At 44.4% G+C, this 23,845-nt stretch overlaps 1 protein-coding gene and 1 long non-coding RNA gene across 3 annotated transcripts in view; one reads left to right on the top strand and one right to left on the bottom strand.

Annotated features, from left to right (window-relative positions):
* Nucleotides 1-11,893, bottom strand: part of LOC143814972 (uncharacterized) — a 59,643-nt gene extending 47,750 nt beyond the window's left edge. The window contains exon 1 of the long non-coding RNA XR_013223649.1: nt 11,810-11,893. This is a non-coding gene — a long non-coding RNA (uncharacterized LOC143814972). The remainder of the gene's footprint in view (nt 1-11,809) is intronic.
* LSAMP (limbic system associated membrane protein) overlaps nt 1-23,845 on the top strand; it is a 906,496-nt gene that overhangs the window by 823,907 nt on the left and 58,744 nt on the right. For both annotated transcript variants that reach the window (XM_077293714.1, XM_077293713.1), the window contains exons 4-6: nt 16,881-17,015; nt 21,203-21,323; nt 21,970-22,118. In XM_077293714.1, coding sequence (XP_077149829.1) covers nt 16,881-17,015; nt 21,203-21,323; nt 21,970-22,118 — 405 coding nt within the window. The remainder of the gene's footprint in view (nt 1-16,880; nt 17,016-21,202; nt 21,324-21,969; nt 22,119-23,845) is intronic.

Below are 23,845 nucleotides of genomic sequence, written 5' to 3'. Positions count from 1 at the left end.
GTGACTGCACCAGCAGAATAGTGAGTGCAGCTCTGGAGTATAATTCAGGAGGTAACTCAGGATCAGTAATGTATGTACACAGTGACTGCACCAGCAGAATAGTGAGTGCAGCTCTGGAGTATAATACAGGATGTAACTCAGGATCAGTAATGTAATGTATGTGCACAGTGACTGCACCAGCAGAATAGTGAGTGCAGCTCTGGGGTATAATGCAGGATGTAACTCAGGATCAGTAATGTATGTACACAGTGACTGCACCAGCAGAATAGTGAGTGCAGCTCTGGAGTATAATACAGGATGTAACTCAGGATCAGTAATGTAATGTATGTGCACAGTGACTGCACCAGCAGAATAGTGAGTGCAGCTCTGGGGTATAATGCAGGATGTAACTCAGGATCAGTAATGTATGTACACAGTGACTGCACCAGCAGAATAGTGAGTGCAGCTCTGGAGTATAATACAGGATGTAACTCAGGATCAGTAATGTAATGTATGTGCACAGTGACTGCACCAGCAGAATAGTGAGTGCAGCTCTGGAGGATAATACAGGCTGTAACCCTGGATACGTAATGTAATGTTTTGCATTCTAATCTGATTTGTGATGAGTGAATGTCCTGGGATAAGGTGCTATTATGTTTTAATGCTAACTGAATGTCTTCGGCGTGCTCCAATAATATGTACAAGTCTCACCGCTGTTTGACAGTCCCAGCACATGCATCGATTGCCTAAGAAACCGTCTCCAGTTTGTAGGTTGTACGCTGTAAAATGTCAGGTTCTGAATTCTGCATAGTTAAATTCATTTCTGGCATTTTGTTGTGGCAGCGGTTGCAGAGTGCGGAGCTTTATCGGACCCCAATGTCGGTGTGAGCACAATGCTGACAAATTCCATTTGACAACCAGTATTTTGGCTGCTGGTCTCGTGACCTAAATCTCTGTTTGGGACAGATCTCAGCATTCAGGTTTTTTAAGATGGAAGCTGCGTCACCGGGATGGAGGTTATTTTGTTGCTCTCGACTTAAATGTTTCTCCAAAGTTTCTCTTACAGGTGTGAATTTATGACCTATCGGGAGAAACACTTCTGAGTGGAACGTGTCACATTCTTAGATGCCCTTTCTGTCATTCTGAGACGTTCTTCGCCAGTTTTATATATTCTTTCAATTTTTCCCTTGTCGTTATCTATTTTTCACAATCTGTTACAATAAAATAGATAGCGAAGTCTGAAAAAAAGACCTGAGAAATCGTCAAATTTTACCAAAAAGACTGAAAATGATTCCATTTTTTATACTTGTATTATCATCAGGGCGTTGGTGCCTGCATTGTCCTCCAGTCAGTAAGTCAAGGACATTCGCTGGACTTAATCAGCGCATATACAAAATATGTCTTTAAAGACTTGTGACCAGTAAATTGTACTACTGTTGAGGGAGGATCTAAAGTGATCCTTCATGGTTAACTCAGTGATTTCCAAATTAATCTACAGGGCGTTGTCGGCAACTGAAAATGACCAGACGGAGACGCGTGTCTCTGTTTGGGGGGGGATCAAGCAGATCTCTGGCCCCCGTTTATTGTGTATGACTTTTCATAGTCAGAGAAATTATACTTCAACCAATCAGCATAAGAACACACTCACAGTTCTTAACCTATAAGAATGCAGGAACAGTCTGTGCGTCAAAGTCTCGTGGAACAATACACCCTCAGTCTCATGTTCTGTTCAGATTGCAGCAATCAAGGTCTCATAACAGCTGTGAACTTTAGCCTAGTTACAAAATTTATCTTAAAACAGCAAAATGGAGTCGAAAAGCACAAAATGGAGAATCTTTCTTAATTTGTCCCTTCACACTACATCCTAATAGGGCTGGTTGATTATGGACAAAAAGGAGAATTTTAATTAATAGTAACCAACTGGTTGTCTTGGGAAGGATCATTTTACACCCTTAAAGTCTTATCTTGTATTTAAGCAGGGGCGTGCACTGTAGAGGAGGAGGAGCTATATCAAACTGCACTTGCTCCACCCACGAGGAGTCAATCTGTACTTATTCCCATTCTGGTCTATGCATTGACAACACCTTTTGCCGAGGGAGTAGAATGCTTTTTTTCTTATTATATTTGTCTTTATTTTAGAGTTTTCAGTGTTGTATACAAATGTTTTAAAAATAGAGATTCCCTGCTGGCACGGCTCTTGTAATCGCTCCATTTATACAGTTTAAAATAGAATATAAAAATGCTTTATTTTCCCATATTCCTTAGAACAGCACATTTCCTTGGACTTGGACATAAATTGCTCAATACAAGCATCATGAATGTACATTGAAAGTCAGGGGAGACATTAATGTTGGCACAAGAAGCGATGAATGCAGATAACTAGGTGCTTAAAACCCAGTTCTTAGCTCCATACATAATTAAGCAGAAAATAAATAGTCAGAAAGCACCTTTTGTGTTTCTCCTCGTTCCCATTCCCTCAGATGCATTGTTTGAAGAGCGCACATGAAAGAACGCCGAACCCGTGCCAGCAAAATACTTGCTTGCAAATTTCCAAGGCTTTTCACGAGTCAGAAACTCTTTCGCTGCTCCCTCTTTACAATATCCATTAGGCTGACATGACCGGATTCTGAATTTCAAACGCTTAATGGAAATAAAGGAAGCGTAATGCTTTATTATTTAACGCTACTATTCTCGTTGGTGCAGTCTGCGGGGGTAACAATAGTCCGTTCAATATCGTGAACTTACAAGGGTATTGATCAATGTATGGTCAATGCATCTGACATGCGACCACCTTGGGTCCACTCCCCAATGAGCGCCCTCTACAGGTCGTCATAATTACGTCTTCTGAGTTTCTTCCCTTTTTCCTTAGCATCTCAGAGCTCCATGTTTCATTATCTTTGGATGTAACGATGGAGCTCAATTGCAAAACTTGACCACCACCCAACAGAAATCCAGGTCATGACATAAAATGCTGATGATTCCATCAGTCTTTTATAGAAGAGTGTAGAGTTGTAGTGCCAGACACAACCTCTAGAGTGGGGTGGCGCTGTTTTGTGGATGATGGCCGTCTTTTATTATTTCCACACAAACACTTTTCAAGAGCAATTCTCAAAAGTTGCATAGTTCTCCTAACAACTTGCAACTTTGCATTTTACTTGGTCTTTGTTCTCAAGATTGGAGGAATTTTTAATTGTATTGTTTACTGTTTGCTGCCGATGTTACTGGTCTCCACCGCTGCTGTCTATCCATTAGAGCTGCTCTAAAGTTGGAGTGCTCAGTTAGGCTTCTATTCTGGTCAGCTTCAGTGCCCATGTGCTCCTACAATGCTGCAGTGGTCACTCTGCCTCTGCTTGTAACAAGGTAAAGTGCACATTTTGTGCCATCGGAGCAGGTCTGGACTCTCAGTAAAGCAGGAGCCTAGAGTTGTTCCCCAGCAAGCAGGGAGTTTTGTCCACCTGAACATTGATGATGAAACAACCCCTATCAGATACTGAATAATGTATAGCTTAGATGGGTGGAGAAAGTGTCAAAAAAGTGGAATCGAGATCTTTGCAAGTCTACGACACAAGAAAGTGAAGCAGAAACACCGCTATCATTGGGAAAAATGTTCTTAGCACTGCATGTATTCAAGGTGTGGGGCAAAGAAGCCATGTCTGAGGTTGTGTAACACCAAGACTTAGCACCTTGCTGCTGCATCAGCGACCGGCTTCTGTCCACCTCGTGATAACCGGACATTGCTCTCCTGTCAAGACCGAACTCGCCAACTGGAAAGAATCAGCAGGACGAGCTGAAGTGCAAATGATGCTGCTTGTTCCATGTCGGGCTAACCTTTACCAACCTTGTGTCTCAGGGGCTCTCGTCCCCCCAGACAGCCTTCCCCTGAGAATGGATTATTTTTTATCTCTCCTAAATATTCACCATCCCATCACTCATCCCAAGTCCCAGAGACAGGAGGACGCCGAGCCGCTGTCCAGGGTGCTGAACATTCCAAAGCTCTGAAAACCCTTTTCTGGAAGTATGAATGATTTCCAGTAGAGAGTGAAGAAGATAAAGGGTCTGAGCTGCGGAATACATATGAGCACAGCCCCGGTATCATCATCTCTCTTCATCCGGAGTTTACTGTGTTACTTTGTATCACAGACTGGAAATAACAAAGAAAAAGATACAAAGTAACTCCGTAAACTCCGGATGAAGAGCGATAATAATAACATTACAAAAATGTTACTATGTATTACATGATACAGTGGTCGCCTTAACCCCTTCGCTATAAAACTACAACTCCCAGCAAGAAATAGTGCTGACACTCACTACGTGGCTTCCTATTGTAATAGCTATTTAAGGAAGGTAGGAGACAATCACAGGTCATAGCGGTGACTTATCATCAGTAGTTTCATCATCGTGACATCACTACTGTGTTATGCAAGTGGAATGAAGCATTCATTACGCATCAATGCAAACAGAGAGGAGCAGCCATGGATCAAACGATTAAGAGGCACAAAAGTGTCCTTCGTTAACTTTATTCTTGGCTTGACGGGTCTTGAGATGACTGGCCTTTGAAAAATGGAGAAAAAAAATGATTTCCTGGATACTCTGTCAGGAGATGTTTATATTATACTAGATGGTGGCCCAATTCTAACGCATCAGGTATTCTAGAATATGCATGTCCACGTAGTATATTGCACAACCCACGTAGTATATTGTACAGCCCACATAGTATATAGCACAGCCCATGTAGTATATTGCACAGCCCACGTAGTATATTGCCCAGCCCATGTAGTATATAGCACAGCCCACGTAGTATATTGCACAGCCCACGTAGTGTATAGCACAGCCCACGTAGTATATAGCACAGCCCATGTAGTATATTGCCCAGCTCACGTAGTATATTACCCAACCACGTAGTATATTGCCCAGCCACGTAGTATATTGCCCAGCCACGTAGTATATTGCCCAGTCACGTAGTATATTGCCCAGTGATGTAGTATATTGCCCAGTGATGTAGTATATTGCCCAGTGATGTAGTATACAGCACAGAGCCTCGTAGTATATTGCCCAACCACATATGTCACAGGTTAAAAAATAAAAAATAAACATATACTCACCTTCCGAGGGCCCCTTGTAGTTCTGTCGCCTGTGTGCGGTGCAGGTGGCAGCTTCCGGTCCGAGGGTGTGATGACGTCGCGGTCACATGACCGTGACGTCATGGCAGGTCCTTCTCGAAGACCATCCTTGCCACAGGAACCTGCCGCTTGCATGGAGCGGTCACCGGAGCGTCGCCAGGAGCGGGAAAGGTAGCGGAAGGTGAGTATATAATGATTTTTTATTTTTTTAAATTATTTTTAACATTCGATCTTTTTACTATTGACGCTGCATAGGCAGCATCAATGGTAAAAACTTGGTCACACAGGGTTAATAGCGGCGGTAACAGAGTGAGTTACCCACGGCATAACGCGGTCCATTACCGCCGGCATTAACCCTGTGTGAGTGCTGACTGCGGGGAGAATGGAGCGGGTGCCGGGCAGTGACTGCAGGGGAGTAGGGAGGGACTAATCGGACTGTGGCCGTCGCTGATTGGTCGCGGCAGCCATGAAAGGCAGCTGGTGAGACCAATCAGCGACTTGGATTCCATGACAGACAGAGGCCGCGACCAATGAATATCAGAAAGAAAGACAGAAGGAAGTGACCCTTAGACAATTATATAGTAGATGTTGCCTGAATGTTGCCACCAAGTGGTTGTGGTGAGAATTACAGCCTGAAATGGATTTTGCTAACAAGCTATTATGATTATTATTATTATTATTATTATTATTTATTGTTATAGCGCCATTTATTCCATGGCGCTTTACATGTGAGGAGGGGTATACATAATAAAAACAGGTACAATAATCTTAAACAATACAAGTCACAACTGGTACAGGAGGAGAGAGGACCCTGCCCGCGAGGGCTCACAGTCTACAAGGGATGGGTGAGAATACAGTAGGTGAGGGTATTATGATGATATATATGGCATAATTAACATCCTTGGGAAATTGAGGTTGGAGATCCTTTACACTATTCCACAATCCTATGGAACATATGGCATCCGCTGGTTTTATTACACCAATATCTACACTTCATTCCATAATAACCCCATGCTAATGATTCTTCTATAATTAGTGGGGGGAGACCTGACGAAAGTGATGAGGCTCTTCCCAAAGTCATTGGCGGGTAAATTGCAGATGTATACACGCGCCATCACTCACTGTCACTCACTTCCTACAGATATGCTATTAAACAACAAACTTCACTTAATTTCCCGCATATTAATGGCTTTGTTGGAAAACACTGGATTTAATAAGAGCCGGGAGAAAGACAAGACTCAAGGTGAAATTCCCTGCCAGAGGATGGGGTGATGGAGAATCTTCCATCAGTCTACCGGCAGATGGACCGTTATTAATCAGTATCTTATACCCCAATCCTATAATGCTTGTAGCCGGCATGAATATGCAAATAGCAACACATTAGCTAATTACTTCACCTTAGACATACACCCATATAATCTTCTGCTAAGGAAGGATAATCTGTGGCTCCACCGACTACATTCACCTCCTCTGATAATACCATACAAGAATTCGACATTTTGGTCCATTTTGAGTTAATTATACTGTCTTTTCCTCAACATGTCTTTGTAGTAGATGTTAATGTGCAGGATTATGAAAATACCTATTGGAAGATGGAAAATAAGGCTAGATCTTGTTATGGAGAGCATAAAGCTTGTACAAGAGAGCAGGGATCCTAAACTGAAGAGCAGTTAACCTGTGCTGGAGAGCAGCGAGCCTGTGCTGGAGAGCAGGGAGCCTGTACTAGAGGGGGAGAAGCCTGTACTGGAGAGCATGGAGCCTGTACTGGAGAGCAGCGAGCCTGTGCTGGAGAGCAGCGAGCCTGTGCTGGAGAGCAGCGAGCCTGTGCTGGAGAGGGGGGAGCCTGTGCTGGAGAGGGGGGAGCCTGTGCTGGAGAGCAGGGAGCCTGTACTAGAGGGGGAGAAGCCTGTACTGGAGAGCATGGAGCCTGTACTGGAGAGCAGCGAGCGTGTATTGGAGAGCAGTGAACCTGTGCTGGAGAGGAGGGAGCCTGTGCTGGAGAGCAGAGAACCTGTACTGGAGAGGAGGGAGCCTGTGCTGGAGAGCATGGTGCCTGTACTGGAGAGCATGGAGCCTGTACTGGAGAGCATGGAGCCTGTACTGGAGAGCATGGAGCCTGTACTGGAGAGCAGGGAGCATGTACTGTAGACCATGGAGCCTGTACTGGAGAGCATGGAGCCTGTACTGGAGAGCAGGGAGCCTGTACTGGAGAGCATGGGGCCTGTACTGGAGACCAGGGAGCCTGTACTGGAGAGCAGGGAGCCTGTACTGGAGAGCATGGAGCCTGTACTGGAGACCATGGAGCCTGTACTGGAGAGCAGGGAGCCTGTGCTGGAGAGCATGGAGCCTGTACTGGAGAGCATGGAGCCTGTACAGGAGAGCAGGGAGCCTGTACTGGAGAGCATGGAGCCTGTACTGGAGAGCATGGAGCCTGTACTGGAGAGCAGGGAGCCTGTACTGGAGAGCAGAGAACCTGTACTGGAGAGGAGGGAGCCTGTGCTGGAGAGCATGGTGCCTGTACGGGAGAGCATGGAGCCTGTACTGGAGAGCAGGGAGCATGTACTGGAGAGCACGGTGCCCTTACTGGAGAGCATGGTGCCTGTACTGGAGAGCATGGAGCCTGTACTGGAGAGCAGGGAGCCTGTACTGGAGAGCATGGAGCCTGTACTGGAGGGCATGGAGCCTGTACTGGAGAGCATGGAGCCTATCCTGGAGGGCATGGAGCCTGTACTGGAGAGCAGGGAGCATGTACTGGAGAGCAGGGAGCCTGTACTGGAGACTATGGAGCCTTTCTGGAGAGCATGGAGCCTGTACTGGAGAGCAGGGATCCTTTCTGGAGAGCATGGAGCCTGTACTGGAGGGCATGGAGCCTGTACTGGAGAGCAAGGAGCATGTACTGGAGAGCAGGGAGCCTGTACTGGAGGGCATGGAGCCTGTACTGGAGAGCATGGAGCCTGTACTGGAGAGCATGGAGCCTATCCTGGAGGGCATGGAGCCTGTACTGGAGAGCAGGGAGCATGTACTGGAGAGCAGGGAGCCTGTACTGGAGACTATGGAGCCTTTCTGGAGAGCATGGAGCCTGTACTGGAGAGCAGGGATCCTTTCTGGAGAGCATGGAGCCTGTACTGGAGGGCATGGAGCCTGTACTGGAGAGCAAGGAGCATGTACTGGAGAGCAGGGAGCCTGTACTGGAGAGCATGGTGCCTGTAATGGAGAGCAGGGAGCCTTTCTGGAGAGCATGACACCTGTACTGGAGAGCATGGTGCCTGTACTGGAGAGCAGGGAGCCTTTCTGGAGAGCATGGAGCCTGTACTGGAGAGCATGGAGCCTGTACTGGAGAACATGGAGCCTTTCTGGAGAGTATGGTGCCTGTACTGGAGAGCAGGGAGCCGTTCTGGAGAGCATGGTGCCTGTACTGGAGAGCAGGGAGCCTTTCTGGAGAGCATGGAGCCTGTGCTGGAGAGCAGGGAGCCTGTATCAGGGAACCTGTATCAGGGAGCATGGAACCTGTATTGGAGAGCATGGAGCCTGTACTGGAGAGCATGGAGCCCTTACTGGAGAGCATGGAGCCTGTACTGGAGAGCAGGGAGCCTGTACTGGAGAGCATGAAGCCTGTACTGGAGAGCAGGGAGCATGTAGTACTGGAGGGCATGGAGCCTGTACTGGAGAGCATGGAGCCTGTACTGGAGAGCATGGAGCCTGTACTGGAGAGCAGGGAGCATGTACTGGAGAGCATGGAGCCTGTACTGGAGAGCAGGGAGCATGTACTGGCGAGCATGGTGCCTGTATTGGGGAGCATGGTGCCTGTACTGGAGAGTATAGAGCATGTACTGGAGAGCATGGAGCCCTTACTGGAGAGCATGGAGCCCTTACTGGAGAGCACGGAGCCTGTACTGGAGAGCAGGGATCATGTACTGGAGAGCAGGGAGCCTGTACTGGAGAGCATGGAGCCTGTACTGGAGAGCAGGGAGCTTGTACTGGAGAGCATGTACTGGAGAGCACGGAGCTTGTACTGGAGAGCATGGAGCCTGTACTGGAGACCATGGAGCCTGTACTGGAGAGCAGGGAGCATGTACTGGAGAGCATGGTGCCTGTATTGGGGAGCATGGTGCCTGTACTGGAGAGCAGGGAGCCTGTATTGGGGAGCATGGTGCCCTTACTGGAGAGCATGGAGCATTTTACTGGAGAGCAGGGAGCCAGGACGGGAGAGCATGGAGCCTGTGCAGGAGAGCAGGGAGCCAGGACTGGAGAGCATGGAGCCTGTACTGGAGAGCATGGAGCCTGTACAGGAGAGCAGGGAGCCTGTACAGGAGAGCATGGTGCCTGTACAGGAGAGCAAAGTGCCTGAATTGGGGAGCATGGTGCCCTTACTGGAGAGCATGGAGCCTGTACTGGAGAGCATGGAGCCTGTACTGGAGAGCATGGTGCCTGTACAGGAGAACATGGAGCCTGTACTGGAGAGCATGGAGCCTGTACAGGAGAGCATGGTGCCTGTACTGGAGAGCATAGTGCCTGTATTGGGGAGCATGGAGCCTGTATTGGGGAGCATGGAGCCTGTATTGGGGAGCATGGAGCCTGTACTGGAGAGCATGGTGCCTGTACTGGAGAGCATGGAGCCTGTGCTGGAGAGCATGGAGCCTGTATTGGGGAGCATGGAGCCTGTATTGGGGAGCATGGAGCCTGTACTGGAGAGCATGGTGCCTGTACTGGTGAGCATGGTGCCTGTACTGGAGAGCATGGAGCCTGTACTGGAGAGCATGGAGCCTGTACTGGAGAGCATGGAGCCTGTACTGGAGAGCAGCGAGCCTGTGCTGGAGAGGAGGGAGCCTGTACTGGAGAGCATAGAGCTTGTACTGGAGAGCAGCGAGCCTGTACTGGAGAGGAGGGAGCATGTACTGGAAAGCATGGAGCCTGTACTGGAGAGCATGGAGCCTGTACTGGAGAGCATGGATCCTGTACTGGAGAGCAGGGAGCCTGTACTGGAGAGCACAGTGCCCTTACTGGAGAGCATGGAGCCTGTACTAGAGAGCACAGTGCCCTTACTGGAGAGCATGGAGCCTGTACTGGAGAGCATGGAGCCTGTACTGGAGAGCAGGGAGCCTGTACTAGAGAGCATAGCCCCTATACTAGAGAGGTTTGAGCCTGTACTAGATAGCAAGAAGTACATTTGGAGCAGGGCTGGCAGTAGGGTCAATATATGGGGTAGGGACACTACAACCAGCCCTGGTCCGAATCCCCTCCTATCATAGGGCGGAATTTAAATGCTCGGTTCTTCTCGGTTGGGTGAAAATCTCTAAGTGTTAAGTAAAAGGCGAGTAAATATGATGTAAAGGCAGAGGAGTGTGCTGGATCATAATGAGGAGACAGATCTAGTATTTATCTCCTCCATCTGCTGCACTGTATCTGCTCGCTGTGCAGTCGTTACAGAAAGTGGAGCATTTAGCGAGGCCTCACTTAGCCTGACAACCTGTCTGCACACATGAGGACTAAATAGCAGAGTAGACAAATCAGCGCTGTTTTCAATTGTGCCTTCCATGCGTCCAGTTTATTTACATCCCGCTTGTCAGGGACGTTTGGTCTGCAGACTGCACTGTGGTCTCACAGGTTCGGATAGACAAGCTGGCATTAACACCAATATAATCAACTCCGGCAGCAAGAACTTGGCGAATGCAGAAAACGTATCATGTCAGGAGAGCGCACTCCTAAATTCCTGAAATATATTATTTTACCACTAGAGGGAGCTTTAGCGTATAGTGTCTCATAATTGTGCTTTTTTATAACAGCACACCTTGTGGTCAGGTGATGTACTGCAGCAACTTGGTGTGTCTGTGTCTAGGAAATGGATTACAGAGGGCGCATATACTTATAAAATCTACCATAGGACACCTATAAGGCTCTACAATAGGGCACTAACATATTTCACATAGCAAAAACCTAACTTAAAAAAATTTACAGATGAGGGATACATGAAATGTATATTATCCATTAATTCTTGTATTAATGATGCATGGATAGTTATTTGTAGACCAGAAAATGTAGCTTTCTGAAATACATAATTTTACCACTAGAGGGAGCGCTAGAGTATTGTGTCTCATAGACATTTATGTGGATGTTATTAATTATTTATTGTGTTTTTTGAGCCTTTTGATGGTTTTTGTAAGGCGGGAATTTATTATTATTTATTATTTCACCACCAGAGGGAGCTTCAGAGTATTGTGCGTTAAGCACTTATATTTTCCTAACAGCAAACCATGTGGTAAAGTGAGGTACTGCAAGTTTTAAAAAATCAGTGTAATTGAATATACATCTGAATGTACATAGATGTGAGGTTAGGGCTGGGTGATCTGCGGAAGCTCCGTAAAGAGTGCTAGCAATATTGTTAGCCAAACCATCAATAGTATGGAGGCTTTTAGGATTTTGCTCCAGAGACCTCTGTGTTGGTGGTTATCTCTGCACCTCCCTTCTGTAATTATCACTTCCACATAGGGAGTCTGTCTCAGGAAAGATAAAAACTCTCTTGTGTTTGGGAAGAGCTCCCTCTCGAGCCAAGTATGTCACCGCATTAGCATACAAATGGGAATTATAGATTTCAGGTTTCTCTCCTTATTCTGCTAAAATACCACAAAAGATTATTATATGTTTCCAGATAATCTGGTTTCCTGGGGAGGAATAAGACACATTGTAGCTGTAAATAAGATGGAGTTCGCTACCTGCACGGGCGGCCGGCGATCTAAATACCTGATGGTATCACTGTGTATTGTTGTTCCTGTTAATCCTAATGCCAGACACAATTCATATTACTTCTACACAGTAAATAATAAGTGAGGCCGGCGCTCCGCGGTGACATTCCGAGAATCCGTCCGTCACACGACCTCATAATACGGGACAATGGGGGGAAAGACAATCACAAGAATTGTAACATCTTCGCTACTTTTCCTTTTATATGGAAACATTACAGTCACCGCAATCTGGACGCGACCAAAACTCGCCACAAAGTGTCAGATCCAAAAAGTAATGAGAGAAAATAACAACGGACAGAGGAGCAGAAACTAAAAATCTAAACCAGCTGCTTGGGCGGACAATAAGTAAAATAAGTCATGTATTAGGACCACACTCCATTCCTACAGCTGTATCTTAAGGATCGCACTCCAGCTCTTCAGTTTTATCTTGGGGACCACAGTCCAGGCCTACAGTTGTCTCATAGGGACCACACTTCAGGTCTTTAGTTGTATCTTAGGGACCACACTCCATCCATTCAGTTGTACTTTAGAGACCACAGTCCAACCCTACAGGCATATCTTAGAGACCACACTCCAGCTCTACTGTTGTATCTTATGAACCACACTCCAGCTATACTGTTGTATCTTATGAACCACACTCCAGCTATACTGTTGTATCTTATGAACCACACTCCAGCTCTGCAGTTGTATCTTATGAACCACACTCCAGCTATACTGTTGTATCTTATGAACCACACTCCAGTCCTACAGTTCTATCTTATGAACCACACTCCAGCTATACTGTTGTATCTTAGAGACCACACTACAGTGCTACAGTTGTATCTTTTGAACCACACTCCAGCTATACTGTTGTATCTTAGAGACCACACTCCAGCTCTACTGTTGTATCTTATGAACCACACTCCAGCTATACTGTTGTATCTTATGAACCACACTCCAGCTCTACAGTTGTATCTTAGAGACCACACTACAGTGCTACAGTTGTATCTTTTGAACCACACTCCAGCTATACTGTTGTATCTTATGAACCACACTCCAGTCCTACTGTTGTATCTTATGAACCACACTCCAGCTATACTGTTGTATCTTAGAGACCACACTACAGTGCTACAGTTGTATCTTTTGAACCACACTCCAGCTATACTGTTGTATCTTATGAACCACACTCCAGTCCTACAGTTGTATCCTATGAACCACACTCCAGCTCTACAGTTGTATCTTATGAACCACACTCCAGCTCTACAGTTGTATCTTATGAACCACACTCCAGTCCTACAGTTGTATCCTATGAACTACACTCCAGCTATACTGTTGTATCTTATGAACCACACTCCAGTCCTACAGTTGTATCTTATGAACCACACTCCAGCTCTACAGTTGTATCTTATGAACCACATCCCAGCCCTACAGTTATATCTTAGGGACCATATTTCAGCCGTACAGTTGTCCCTTAGGGACCACACTCCAGTCCTACTGTTGTACCTTTGAGACCACACTCCAGCCCTACAGTTGTATCTTATGAACCACACTCCAGCTATACTGTTGTATCTTATGAACCACACTCCAGCTCTACAGTTGTATCTTATGAACCACACTCCAGCTATACTGTTGTATCTTTTGAACCACACTCCAGCTCTACAGTTGTATCTTATGAACCACATTCCAGCCCTACAGTTATATCTTAGGGACCATTCTCCAGCCGTACAGTTGAACCTTAGGGACCACACTCCAGTCCTACTGTTGTACCTTTGAGACCACACTCCAGCTCTACAATTGTATCTTAGGGACCACACTCCAGATCTTCAGTTGTATCTTAAGGACGACACTCCTGTCCTACAGTTGTACCTTAGGGACAACACTCCACATCTTAAGTTGTATCTTAGGACCACACTCCAGCCCTCTTGTTTTATTGCATAGTTACCAACCGTCCTGAATTTTCCCAGAAACTAAAGGAACATGATTTATGTAACCCTGCCCAAAAGTGGTCATTCTTTTGTCGACTAGGGTGCTACTAGTAGAAACCAGGCATTCTGGGAAATCATGGGGTTGAGTTTGTCCCCAGAAATGTTTTCATCTATTGTAATGATCACTCTCCAGCCATTTAGTTTAATGCCAACACCTGTCCTTTATCAATTTCAGAGGTCCCACGCTAACAATGCCCCAATACTAATATTCTATGTGTCTCTGGGGCCCTTACTCCAGTCCGTCAGCTGTTCTAGAGGGCCTGCACTGCATCTTTGCAGTTGTTCCATTTATTGTGGTCGTATCAGATCATGTAATCAGAAAATAAACATTGTTAGGTAATTAGTTAAGAATAGCTTGCTGTTTGCACGGATCCCTCATCTAATATATAAAAATGAATGTGTGTATGTATGTGTGTGTATGTCCGGGATTGGCATCTGCACCGTCGCAGCTACAGCCACAAAATTTTGCACAGTCACACGTCTGGACCCCGAGAGCGTCATAGGCTATGTTGTGAGGTGAAATTTTAACCCCACGCGTTCCAATTCACCAAACAATTTTGCCCCTATCTACATAATGGGGAAAAAGTGAAAGGAAAAGTGTTGGAGGCAAAGTGACAGCTGCCAGATGTGAACAAGGGGGACTTAAAGAGTGAGAGCGATGGCGCCAAAGAGTATATACTGTACAGTTGCTAAGGTGGGGCCCCGACATGGGATAATCACCACACCACCACGGGGATATGAACACACACACAAAATGCGCCACACACTACCACGTGCTCGAACACATATACCACCCTCAGCGCACATTTCACCACACATACACCAACCTCGCCACATAAAAGTCGAAACACAAAAGTCGCCGCTCAAAACTTGCCACGCGCAAAACTCGCCACATGCAAAACTAGGCTCACGCAAAACTCGCCACACGTGCAAAACTCACCTCATGGAAAACTCGCCACACGCAAAACTTGCACACGCGGAAAAATTGCCACATGCACAAAAGTTGCAACACATGCAAAAGTTGCCTCACACAAATCTTGCACATACTCAAAACGCACCACACATAAAACTCGCCACGTGCAAAACTCGCCATGCGCAAAACTTGCTGCACACAACTTGCTACACTAACCTGTCACATGCAACTCGACACACAAAAAGTTGCTACACGCATGTCGCCACACAAAACTCATCTCACAAAAGTCGCTACATGCATGTCGCCACACGCAACTCAACACACACAACGTGACACATGAAACTCGACCTAAAACACACACAAGTCTGGTATTATCCTTCAAGAATAAAAATCTGATTAATAAGCAGACAAACTACAAGAGCAACAAATGTACCATATAGGAAATACGGCAGCTGTCAGTCACATGACCTGTCTATTATGTCTATGTGTGAGCTAATATATACTGCCAGGGGGTGGGCTTACTGTTGGCTGGGGATTTATCAGGCTGCCAATTTAGCTTACAAATACTGAAGTAAAAATACTGACCAAATAACGTGTGAACGAGGTCTAATACAGGAGGAGATGACATACAGATATATACTATATACAGGAGGAGATGACACACAGGTATATACTATTTACAGGGGAGATGACACACAGGTATATACTATTTACAGGAGTAGATGACATACAGGTATATACTATATACAGGGGAGATGACACACAGGTATATACTATATGCAGGAGATGACATACAGGTATATACTATATACAGGAGAGATGACACAGATATATACTATATACAGGAGGAGATGACACACAGGTATATACTATATACAGGGGAGATGACACACAGGTATATACTATATGCAGGAGATGACACACAGGTATATACTATATACAGGAGGAGATGACACACAGGTATATACTATATACAGGAGGAGATGACATACAGATATATACTATATGCAGGAGGAGATGACACACAGGTATATACTATATACAGGGGAAATGACACACACACATATATACTATATACAGGGGAGATGACACACAGGTATATACTATATACAGGAGGAGATGACATACAGGTATATACAGGGGAAATGACACACAGATATATACTATATACAGGAGAGATGACACACAGGTATATACTATATACAGGAGGAGATGACACACAGATATATACTATATACAGGAGGAGATGACACACAGGTATATACTATATACAGGGGAGATGACATACAGGTATATACTATATACAGTAGGAGATGACACACATATATACTATATACAGGGGAGATAACACACAGGTATATACTATATACAGGAGATGACACACACACATATATACTATATACAGGGGAGATGACACACAGGTATATACTATATACAGGAGGAGATGACACACAGGTATATACTATATACAGGGAAGATGACACACAGGTATATACTATATACAGGGGAGATGACATACAGGTATATACTATATACAGGAGAGATGACACACAGATATATACTATATACAGGAGAAGATGACACACAGGTATATACTATATACAGGTGTATACTATATATAAGGGAGATGACAAACATGTATATACTGAGGGGAAAATGAGAGGTGTGAGGTGAAAATGAAAAGTTGTGAGTGCAAAATGACAGGAGTGAGGGAAAATAGTGGAGTGATCGGAAAATGACAGATGTGAAGTCAAAATGACAAGTGTTAGGGGGGAATGATAGGAGGGGGAAAATAAGCGGAGTGAGGGGGAAAATGAGAGGTGTAAGGGAGAAAATGAGAGATGTGAGGGGGAAAATGAGAGGCATGATGGGAAAATAAGAGAAGTGAGGTGCTATAACTAACCACCGATATTGACTATGCCCAGGCAATGCCGGGCTCTTCAGCTAGTCTTCTATATAGAGTGATGTCTTGCTCATCGTTTTTCCTGCACTCGCGGATTCGTAGTGAAGTTGTCATTCAGCTTTGTCCAATGAGCAGAAATTTGTAGGCGAATATTTTTATTTTAAAATTGTATTATGTCTTCTGCAAATTACATCATAAGGTGAAATCTATATAGAAATTAATGGATTGCTCATGGTCAGGTTTTTTTTTACTTTCTTGCAGCCAGAGATTTTGAAGGAGAAGAGGAATATCTGGATATCCAAGGCATCACAAGAGAACAGTCCGGAAAATATGAGTGCAAGGCGGCCAACGAAGTATCTTCAGCTGATGTCAAACAAGTCCGGGTCACTGTGAACTGTGAGTAATGAGAGAGAGGAGAGCAAAGGAAGGAGGCAGAGGAGGTAGATAGCGCCCGCACCCAACCATGGAGCACGCAGTGTAATGATGGCGGGAATGCCGGGAAATCTGACACTGCTGAAAGCTTCTACCCATCCAATAGTGAGCGCAGCTCTGGGGTATAATACAGGAGGTAACTCAGGATCAGTAATGTAATGTATGTACACAGTGACTGCACCAGCAGAATAGTGAGTGCAGCTCTGGAGAATAATACAGGATGTAACTCAGGATCAGTAATGTAATGTATGTACACAGTGACTGCACCAGCAGAATAGTGAGTGCAGCTCTGGAGTATAATACAGGATGTAACTGTGGATCAGTAATGTAATGTATGTACACAGTGACTGCACCAGCAGAATAGTGAGTGCAGCTCTGGGATATAATACAGGATGTAACTCAGGATCCGTAATGTAATGTATGTACACAGTGACTGCACCAGCAGAATAGTGAGTGCAGCTCTGGAGTATAATACAGGATGTAACTGTGGATCAGTAATGTAATGTATGTACACAGTGACTGCACCAGCAGAATAGTGAGTGCAGCTCTGGGATATAATACAGGATGTAACTCAGGATCAGTAATGTAATGTATGTACACAGTGACTGCACCTGCAGAATAGTGAGTGCAGCTCTGGAGTATAATACAGGATGTAACTCAGGATCAGTAATGTAATGTATGTACACAGTGACTGCACCAGCAGAATAGTGAGTGCAGCTCTGGAGTATAATACAGGATGTAACTGTGGATCAGTAATGTAATGTATGTACACAGTGACTGCACCAGCAGAATAGTGAGTGCAGCTCTGGAGTATAATACAGGAGGTAACTCAGGATCAGTAATGTAATGTATGTACACAGTGACTGCACCAGCAGAATAGTGAGTGCAGCTCTGGAGTATAATACAGGATGTAATTCAGGGTCAGTAATGTAATGTATGTACACAGTGACTGCACCAGCAGAATAGTGAGTGCAGCTCTGGAGTATAATACAGGATGTAACTCAGGATCAGTAATGTAATGTATGTACACAGTGACTGCACCAGCAGAATAGTGAGTGCAGCTCTGGAGTATAATACAGGATGTAACTCAGGATCAGTAATGTAATGTATGTACACAGTGACTGCACCAGCAGAATAGTGAGTGCAGCTCTGGAGTATAATACAGGAGGTAACTCAGGATCAGTAATGTAATGTATGTACACAGTGACTGCACCAGCAGAATAGTGAGTGCAGCTCTGGAGTATAATACAGGATGTAACTGTGGATCAGTAATGTAATGTATGTACACAGTGACTGCACCAGCAGAATAGTGAGTGCAGCTCTGGGATATAATACAGGATGTAACTCAGGATCAGTAATGTAATGTATGTACACAGTGACTGCACCTGCAGAATAGTGAGTGCAGCTCTGGAGTATAATACAGGATGTAACTCAGGATCAGTAATGTAATGTATGTACACAGTGACTGCACCAGCAGAATAGTGAGTGCAGCTCTGGAGTATAATACAGGATGTAACTGTGGATCAGTAATGTAATGTATGTACACAGTGACTGCACCAGCAGAATAGTGAGTGCAGCTCTGGAGTATAATACAGGAGGTAACTCAGGATCAGTAATGTAATGTATGTACACAGTGACTGCACCAGCAGAATAGTGAGTGCAGCTCTGGAGTATAATACAGGATGTAATTCAGGGTCAGTAATGTAATGTATGTACACAGTGACTGCACCAGCAGAATAGTGAGTGCAGCTCTGGAGTATAATACAGGATGTAACTCAGGATCAGTAATGTAATGTATGTACACAGTGACTGCACCAGCAGAATAGTGAGTGCAGCTCTGGAGTATAATACAGGATGTAACTCAGGATCAGTAATGTAATGTATGTACACAGTGACTGCACCAGCAGAATAGTGAGTGCAGCTCTGGAGTATAATACAGGAGGTAACTCAGGATCAGTAATGTAATGTATGTACACAGTGACTGCACCAGCAGAATAGTGAGTGCAGCTCTGGAGTATAATACAGGATGTAATTCAGGGTCAGTAATGTAATGTATGTACACAGTGACTGCACCAGCAGTATAGTGAGTTCAGCTCTTGAGTATAATACAGGATCATATTCATCTTTTAGGTACCAACACCAGGACTCTGATCATCAGTTATCCTTTCTAACAAAAATGGGTTGATGTGAATAAGGAAGTCTTGTAATTTATTTCCCTTTATCCTAATCATGAAGACGGGGAGTCTTAACCTGCAGCTTTATAACTTGATACATTTTGTTATCTTCAGGTTTTTTGTTTTCTGCTCCTCAGTAGTTTCCTATATTTATCTATGTAACTCTAAATGGAGACGATCATTACTAATAGACCTAGCGTCTGAGGTCAGGTAGTGGCTCTAAAGGCCTCCTATTTGTGTAGGTCACACATGGTTTCCATTTTCCCCGCTAATATGGAACATGAGCTGGAGGTGAAGTTGCTTAATTGGCTCCAAGAGTTTGTGACAGATTTTCTCTGGGGAAAGTAAATTTGATTATATCCATCTGTAACATTTCAAGACACAAATGTGCATCGTCTGCAAGATCAGAAACAGAGAAAACAAGATCCAGGAATTAAAAGCCATTGTAGGCAGAAATAGCAAATATCTGTCGTACAGCTACAAATAAGAACATTGCACATAAGACCAGTGGGGTCCATACCCTGTAATACAGCACTGTACATGGGACACACTGACTTTCCAGTGGAATGGATGTGACAGTCACCGCAGTTCCTGCTTGTTCAGTGTCTGCACATTAGTGATCAATTGCATTTTTGGAAGACAGACTCCATTATGAATCTACAATTCAAGGAACAGAAAAATGGAATTCATGCGGAGGACGGATCCGTTACATGGCGGATGCAAGTGACATCTGAAGGACCCCGATGACTATAATGAGGTGTCTGGTTTCAGTTATGGTGTCTCTTATTGTACTAGAAACACAGTGCAGCACATGTATGAGCCATGATGAAGATTTCTGCAGTCATCCATCGCATGCACATCATGGCGGTTCGGTTCTTTTACCTGTCAGGATTGTTAGTCACTACAAAGATGTCACATCGCACAGAAGGACAGTTCCTGAAAGGCGGATAACTAATGTATCTCCCAACTGTGCTCTGCAATAAGGCCCTGTACAGTGCTGGATATTTTATAGAGAGGTTTATAACTGTGGAAAATGATGAAATCAGGGTGCAGTCGCTGTGTACATACATTACATTACTGATCCTGAGTTACATCCTGTATTATACCCCAGAGCTGCACTCACTATTCTGCTGGTGCAGTCACTGTGTACATACATTACTGATCCTGAGTTACATCCTGTATTATACCCCAGAGCTGCACTCACTATTCTGCTGGTGCAGTCACTGTGTACACACATTACATTACTGATTCTGAGTTACATCCTGTATTATACCCCAGAGCTGCACTCACTATTCTGCTGGTGCAGTCACTGTGTACATACATTACATTACTGATCCTGAGTTACATCCTGTATTATACTCCAGAGCTGCATTCACTATTCTGCTGGTGCAGTCACTGTGTACATACATTACATTACTGATCCTGAGTTACCTCCTGTATTATACTCCAGAGCTGCACTCACTATTCTGCTGGTGCAGTCACTGTGTACATACATTACATTACTGATCCTGAGTTACATCCTGTATTATACCCCAGAGCTGCACTCACTATTCTGCTGGTGCAGTCACTGTGTACATACATTACATTACTGATCCTGAGTTACATCCTGTATTATACCCCAGAGCTGCACTCACTATTCTGCTGGTGCAGTCACTGTGTACATACATTACATTACTGATCCTGAGTTACCTCCTGTATTATACTCCAGAGCTGCATTCACTATTCTGCTGGTGCAGTCACTTTGTACATACATTACATTACTGATCCTGAGTTACATCCTGTATTATACCCCAGAGCTGCACTCACTATTCTGCTGGTGCAGTCACTGTGTACATACATTACATTACTGATCCTGAGTTACATCCTGTATTATACTCCAGAGCTGCACTCACTCTACCCTCCTCCTGTACTTTTCTATGATACATAATTCCCAGCTGGTTTCTCTCTCGCTTTATACAGGACTTTGTTTTTTTATAGACCCTCCTATCATAACCGAGTCCAAGAGCATTGAGGCCATAACAGGCAAGCAGGCGTACCTGCGCTGTGAGGCTGCGGCTGAGCCCAAGCCGGACTTTGAGTGGTACAAGGATGACACAAGGTAAGGCTTCCTGCTAATCATCGACCACTAGATACAAGGGGTTAATCTCACGAATGTTCCAGGTTATTGTAACAATTGCAGAATAATAATGTAACAGTGAACTCCTGAGTGTAAACATCTGACGACTGAAGCTAGGACAGGAGCAGCCCGGCAGCGGTGTCATGCTCCAGACCTGCAAGTTGGCATCCAGACCCGTAGTTTCACGTGGACAAGGATTACAAATGTCGCTTAATTTTCTATTCCAGTGCTTGTTAGTGTGTTATGTCTTTTCAAACATTATGAAACAGTTTTTCCCAGAGGTTTTTTAACGTTTGTATATAATAAAAAAAAAAATCTTTTATCAAGCAGATTTGGCAACTTAGCACTAGCAAAGTTGGATAATGGCCAAACTCCCATAGCTATCTATGGAAACATTGCTTATGTGATCATGGTGGGGCGGTATACACATGAGAACGTACAAACAGCTGATACCACTTGCCCAACACAACTACGAACAACCTCAAAGAAAAGGACAGGAAGTGTTGTCATAGGCACACAAGTTCTGTCACTATGATCAATGCTATATCTAGACAAAATTGGGATACAATGTTTTGCCTTTATTGGCTGACCTTGAACACAATGTTACTTTATTTTCTGACTTTTCCAGGATAAACAGCGCACAAGGTCTGGAGATCAAGAGTATGGGAAACCGATCCACTCTGGTGGTTGCAAATGTCACTGAGGAGCACTATGGAAACTACACCTGTGTGGCCACCAATAAGCTGGGAGTCACCAACACCAGCCTATTCCTCTACAGTGAGTATAAGAGCGTAGATATATATATATACCCCAGCCTATTCCTCTACAGTGAGTATAAGAGCGTAGATATATATATATACCCCAGCCTATTCCTCTACAGTGAGTATAAGAGCGTAGATATATATATATACCCCAGCCTATTCCTCTATAGTGAGTATAAGAGTGTAGATATATATATATATATATATATATATATATATATATACCCCAGCCTATTCCTCTACAGTGAGTATAAGAGCGTAGATATATATATATATTATATACCCCAGTCTATTCCTCTACAGTGAGTATAAGAGTGTAGATATATACACTCACTGGCCACTTTATTAGGTACACCTGTCCAACTTCCTGTTAACACTTAATTTCTAATCAGCCAATCACATGGCGGCAACTCAGTGCATTTAGGCATGTAGACATGGTCAAGACAATCTCCTGCAGTTCAAACCGAGCATCCGTATGGGGAAGAAAGGTGATTTGAGTGCCTTTGAACGTGGCATGGTTGTTGGTGCCAGAAGGGCTGGTCTGAGTATTTCAGAAACTGCTGATCTACTGGGATTTTCACGCACAACCATCTCTAGGGTTTACAGAGAATGGTCCGAAAAAGAAAAAAAATCCAGTGAGCGGCAGTTCTGTGGGCGGAAATGCCTTGTTGATGCCAGAGGTCAGAGGAGAATGGGCAGACTGGTTCGAGCTGATAGAAAGGCAACAGTGACTCAAATCGCCACCCGTTACAACCAAGGTAGGCCTAAGAGCATCTCTGAACGCACAGTGCGTCGAACTTTGAGGCAGATGGGCTACAGCAGCAGAAGACCACACCGGGTACCACTCCTTTCAGCTAAGAACAGGAAACTGAGGCTACAATTTGTACAAGCTCATCGAAATTGGACAGTAGAAGATTGGAAAAACGTTGCTTGGTCTGATGAGTCTCGATTTCTGCTGCGACATTCGGATGGTAGGGTCAGAATTTGGCGCAAACAACATGAAAGCATGGATCCATCCTGCCTTGTACGGAGCATCTTTGGGATGTGCAGCCGACAAATCTGCGGCAACTGTGTGATGCCATCATGTCAATATGGACCAAAATCTCTGAGGAATGCTTCCAGCACCTTGTTGAATCTATGCCACGAAGAATTGAGGCAGTTCTGAAGGCAAAAGGGGTCCAACCCGTTACTAGCATGGTGTACCTAATAAAGTGGCCGGTGAGTGTATATACCCCAGCCTATTCCTCTACAGTGAGTATAAGAGCGTAGATATATATATTTATATACCCCAGCCTATTCCTCTACAGTGAGTATAGCACACACATATATATATATATATATATATATATATATATATATATATATATACCCCTGCCTATTTCTCTACAGTGAGTATAGGAGCGCATATATATTTATACCCCAGCCTATTCCTCTACAGTGAGTATAAGAGCGTAGATATATATATATATATATACTCCAGCCTATTCCTCTACAGTGAGTATAAGAGCGTAGATATATACATATATATATACAGTATATATACCCAGCCTATTCCTCTACAGTGAGTATAAGAACGTAAATATATATATACCCCAGCCTATTCCTCTACAGTGAGTATGAGTGTAGATATATATGTATATATATATATATATATATATATATATACCCAGCCTATTCCTCTACAGTGAGTATAAGAACGTATATATATATATATATATATATATATATACCGCAGCCTATTCC

This window comes from Ranitomeya variabilis, chromosome 3 (assembly GCF_051348905.1).
Source record: "Ranitomeya variabilis isolate aRanVar5 chromosome 3, aRanVar5.hap1, whole genome shotgun sequence".
Classification (NCBI taxonomy): domain Eukaryota; kingdom Metazoa; phylum Chordata; class Amphibia; order Anura; family Dendrobatidae; genus Ranitomeya; species Ranitomeya variabilis.
This window is presented reverse-complemented; position numbering and strand designations above follow the sequence as displayed.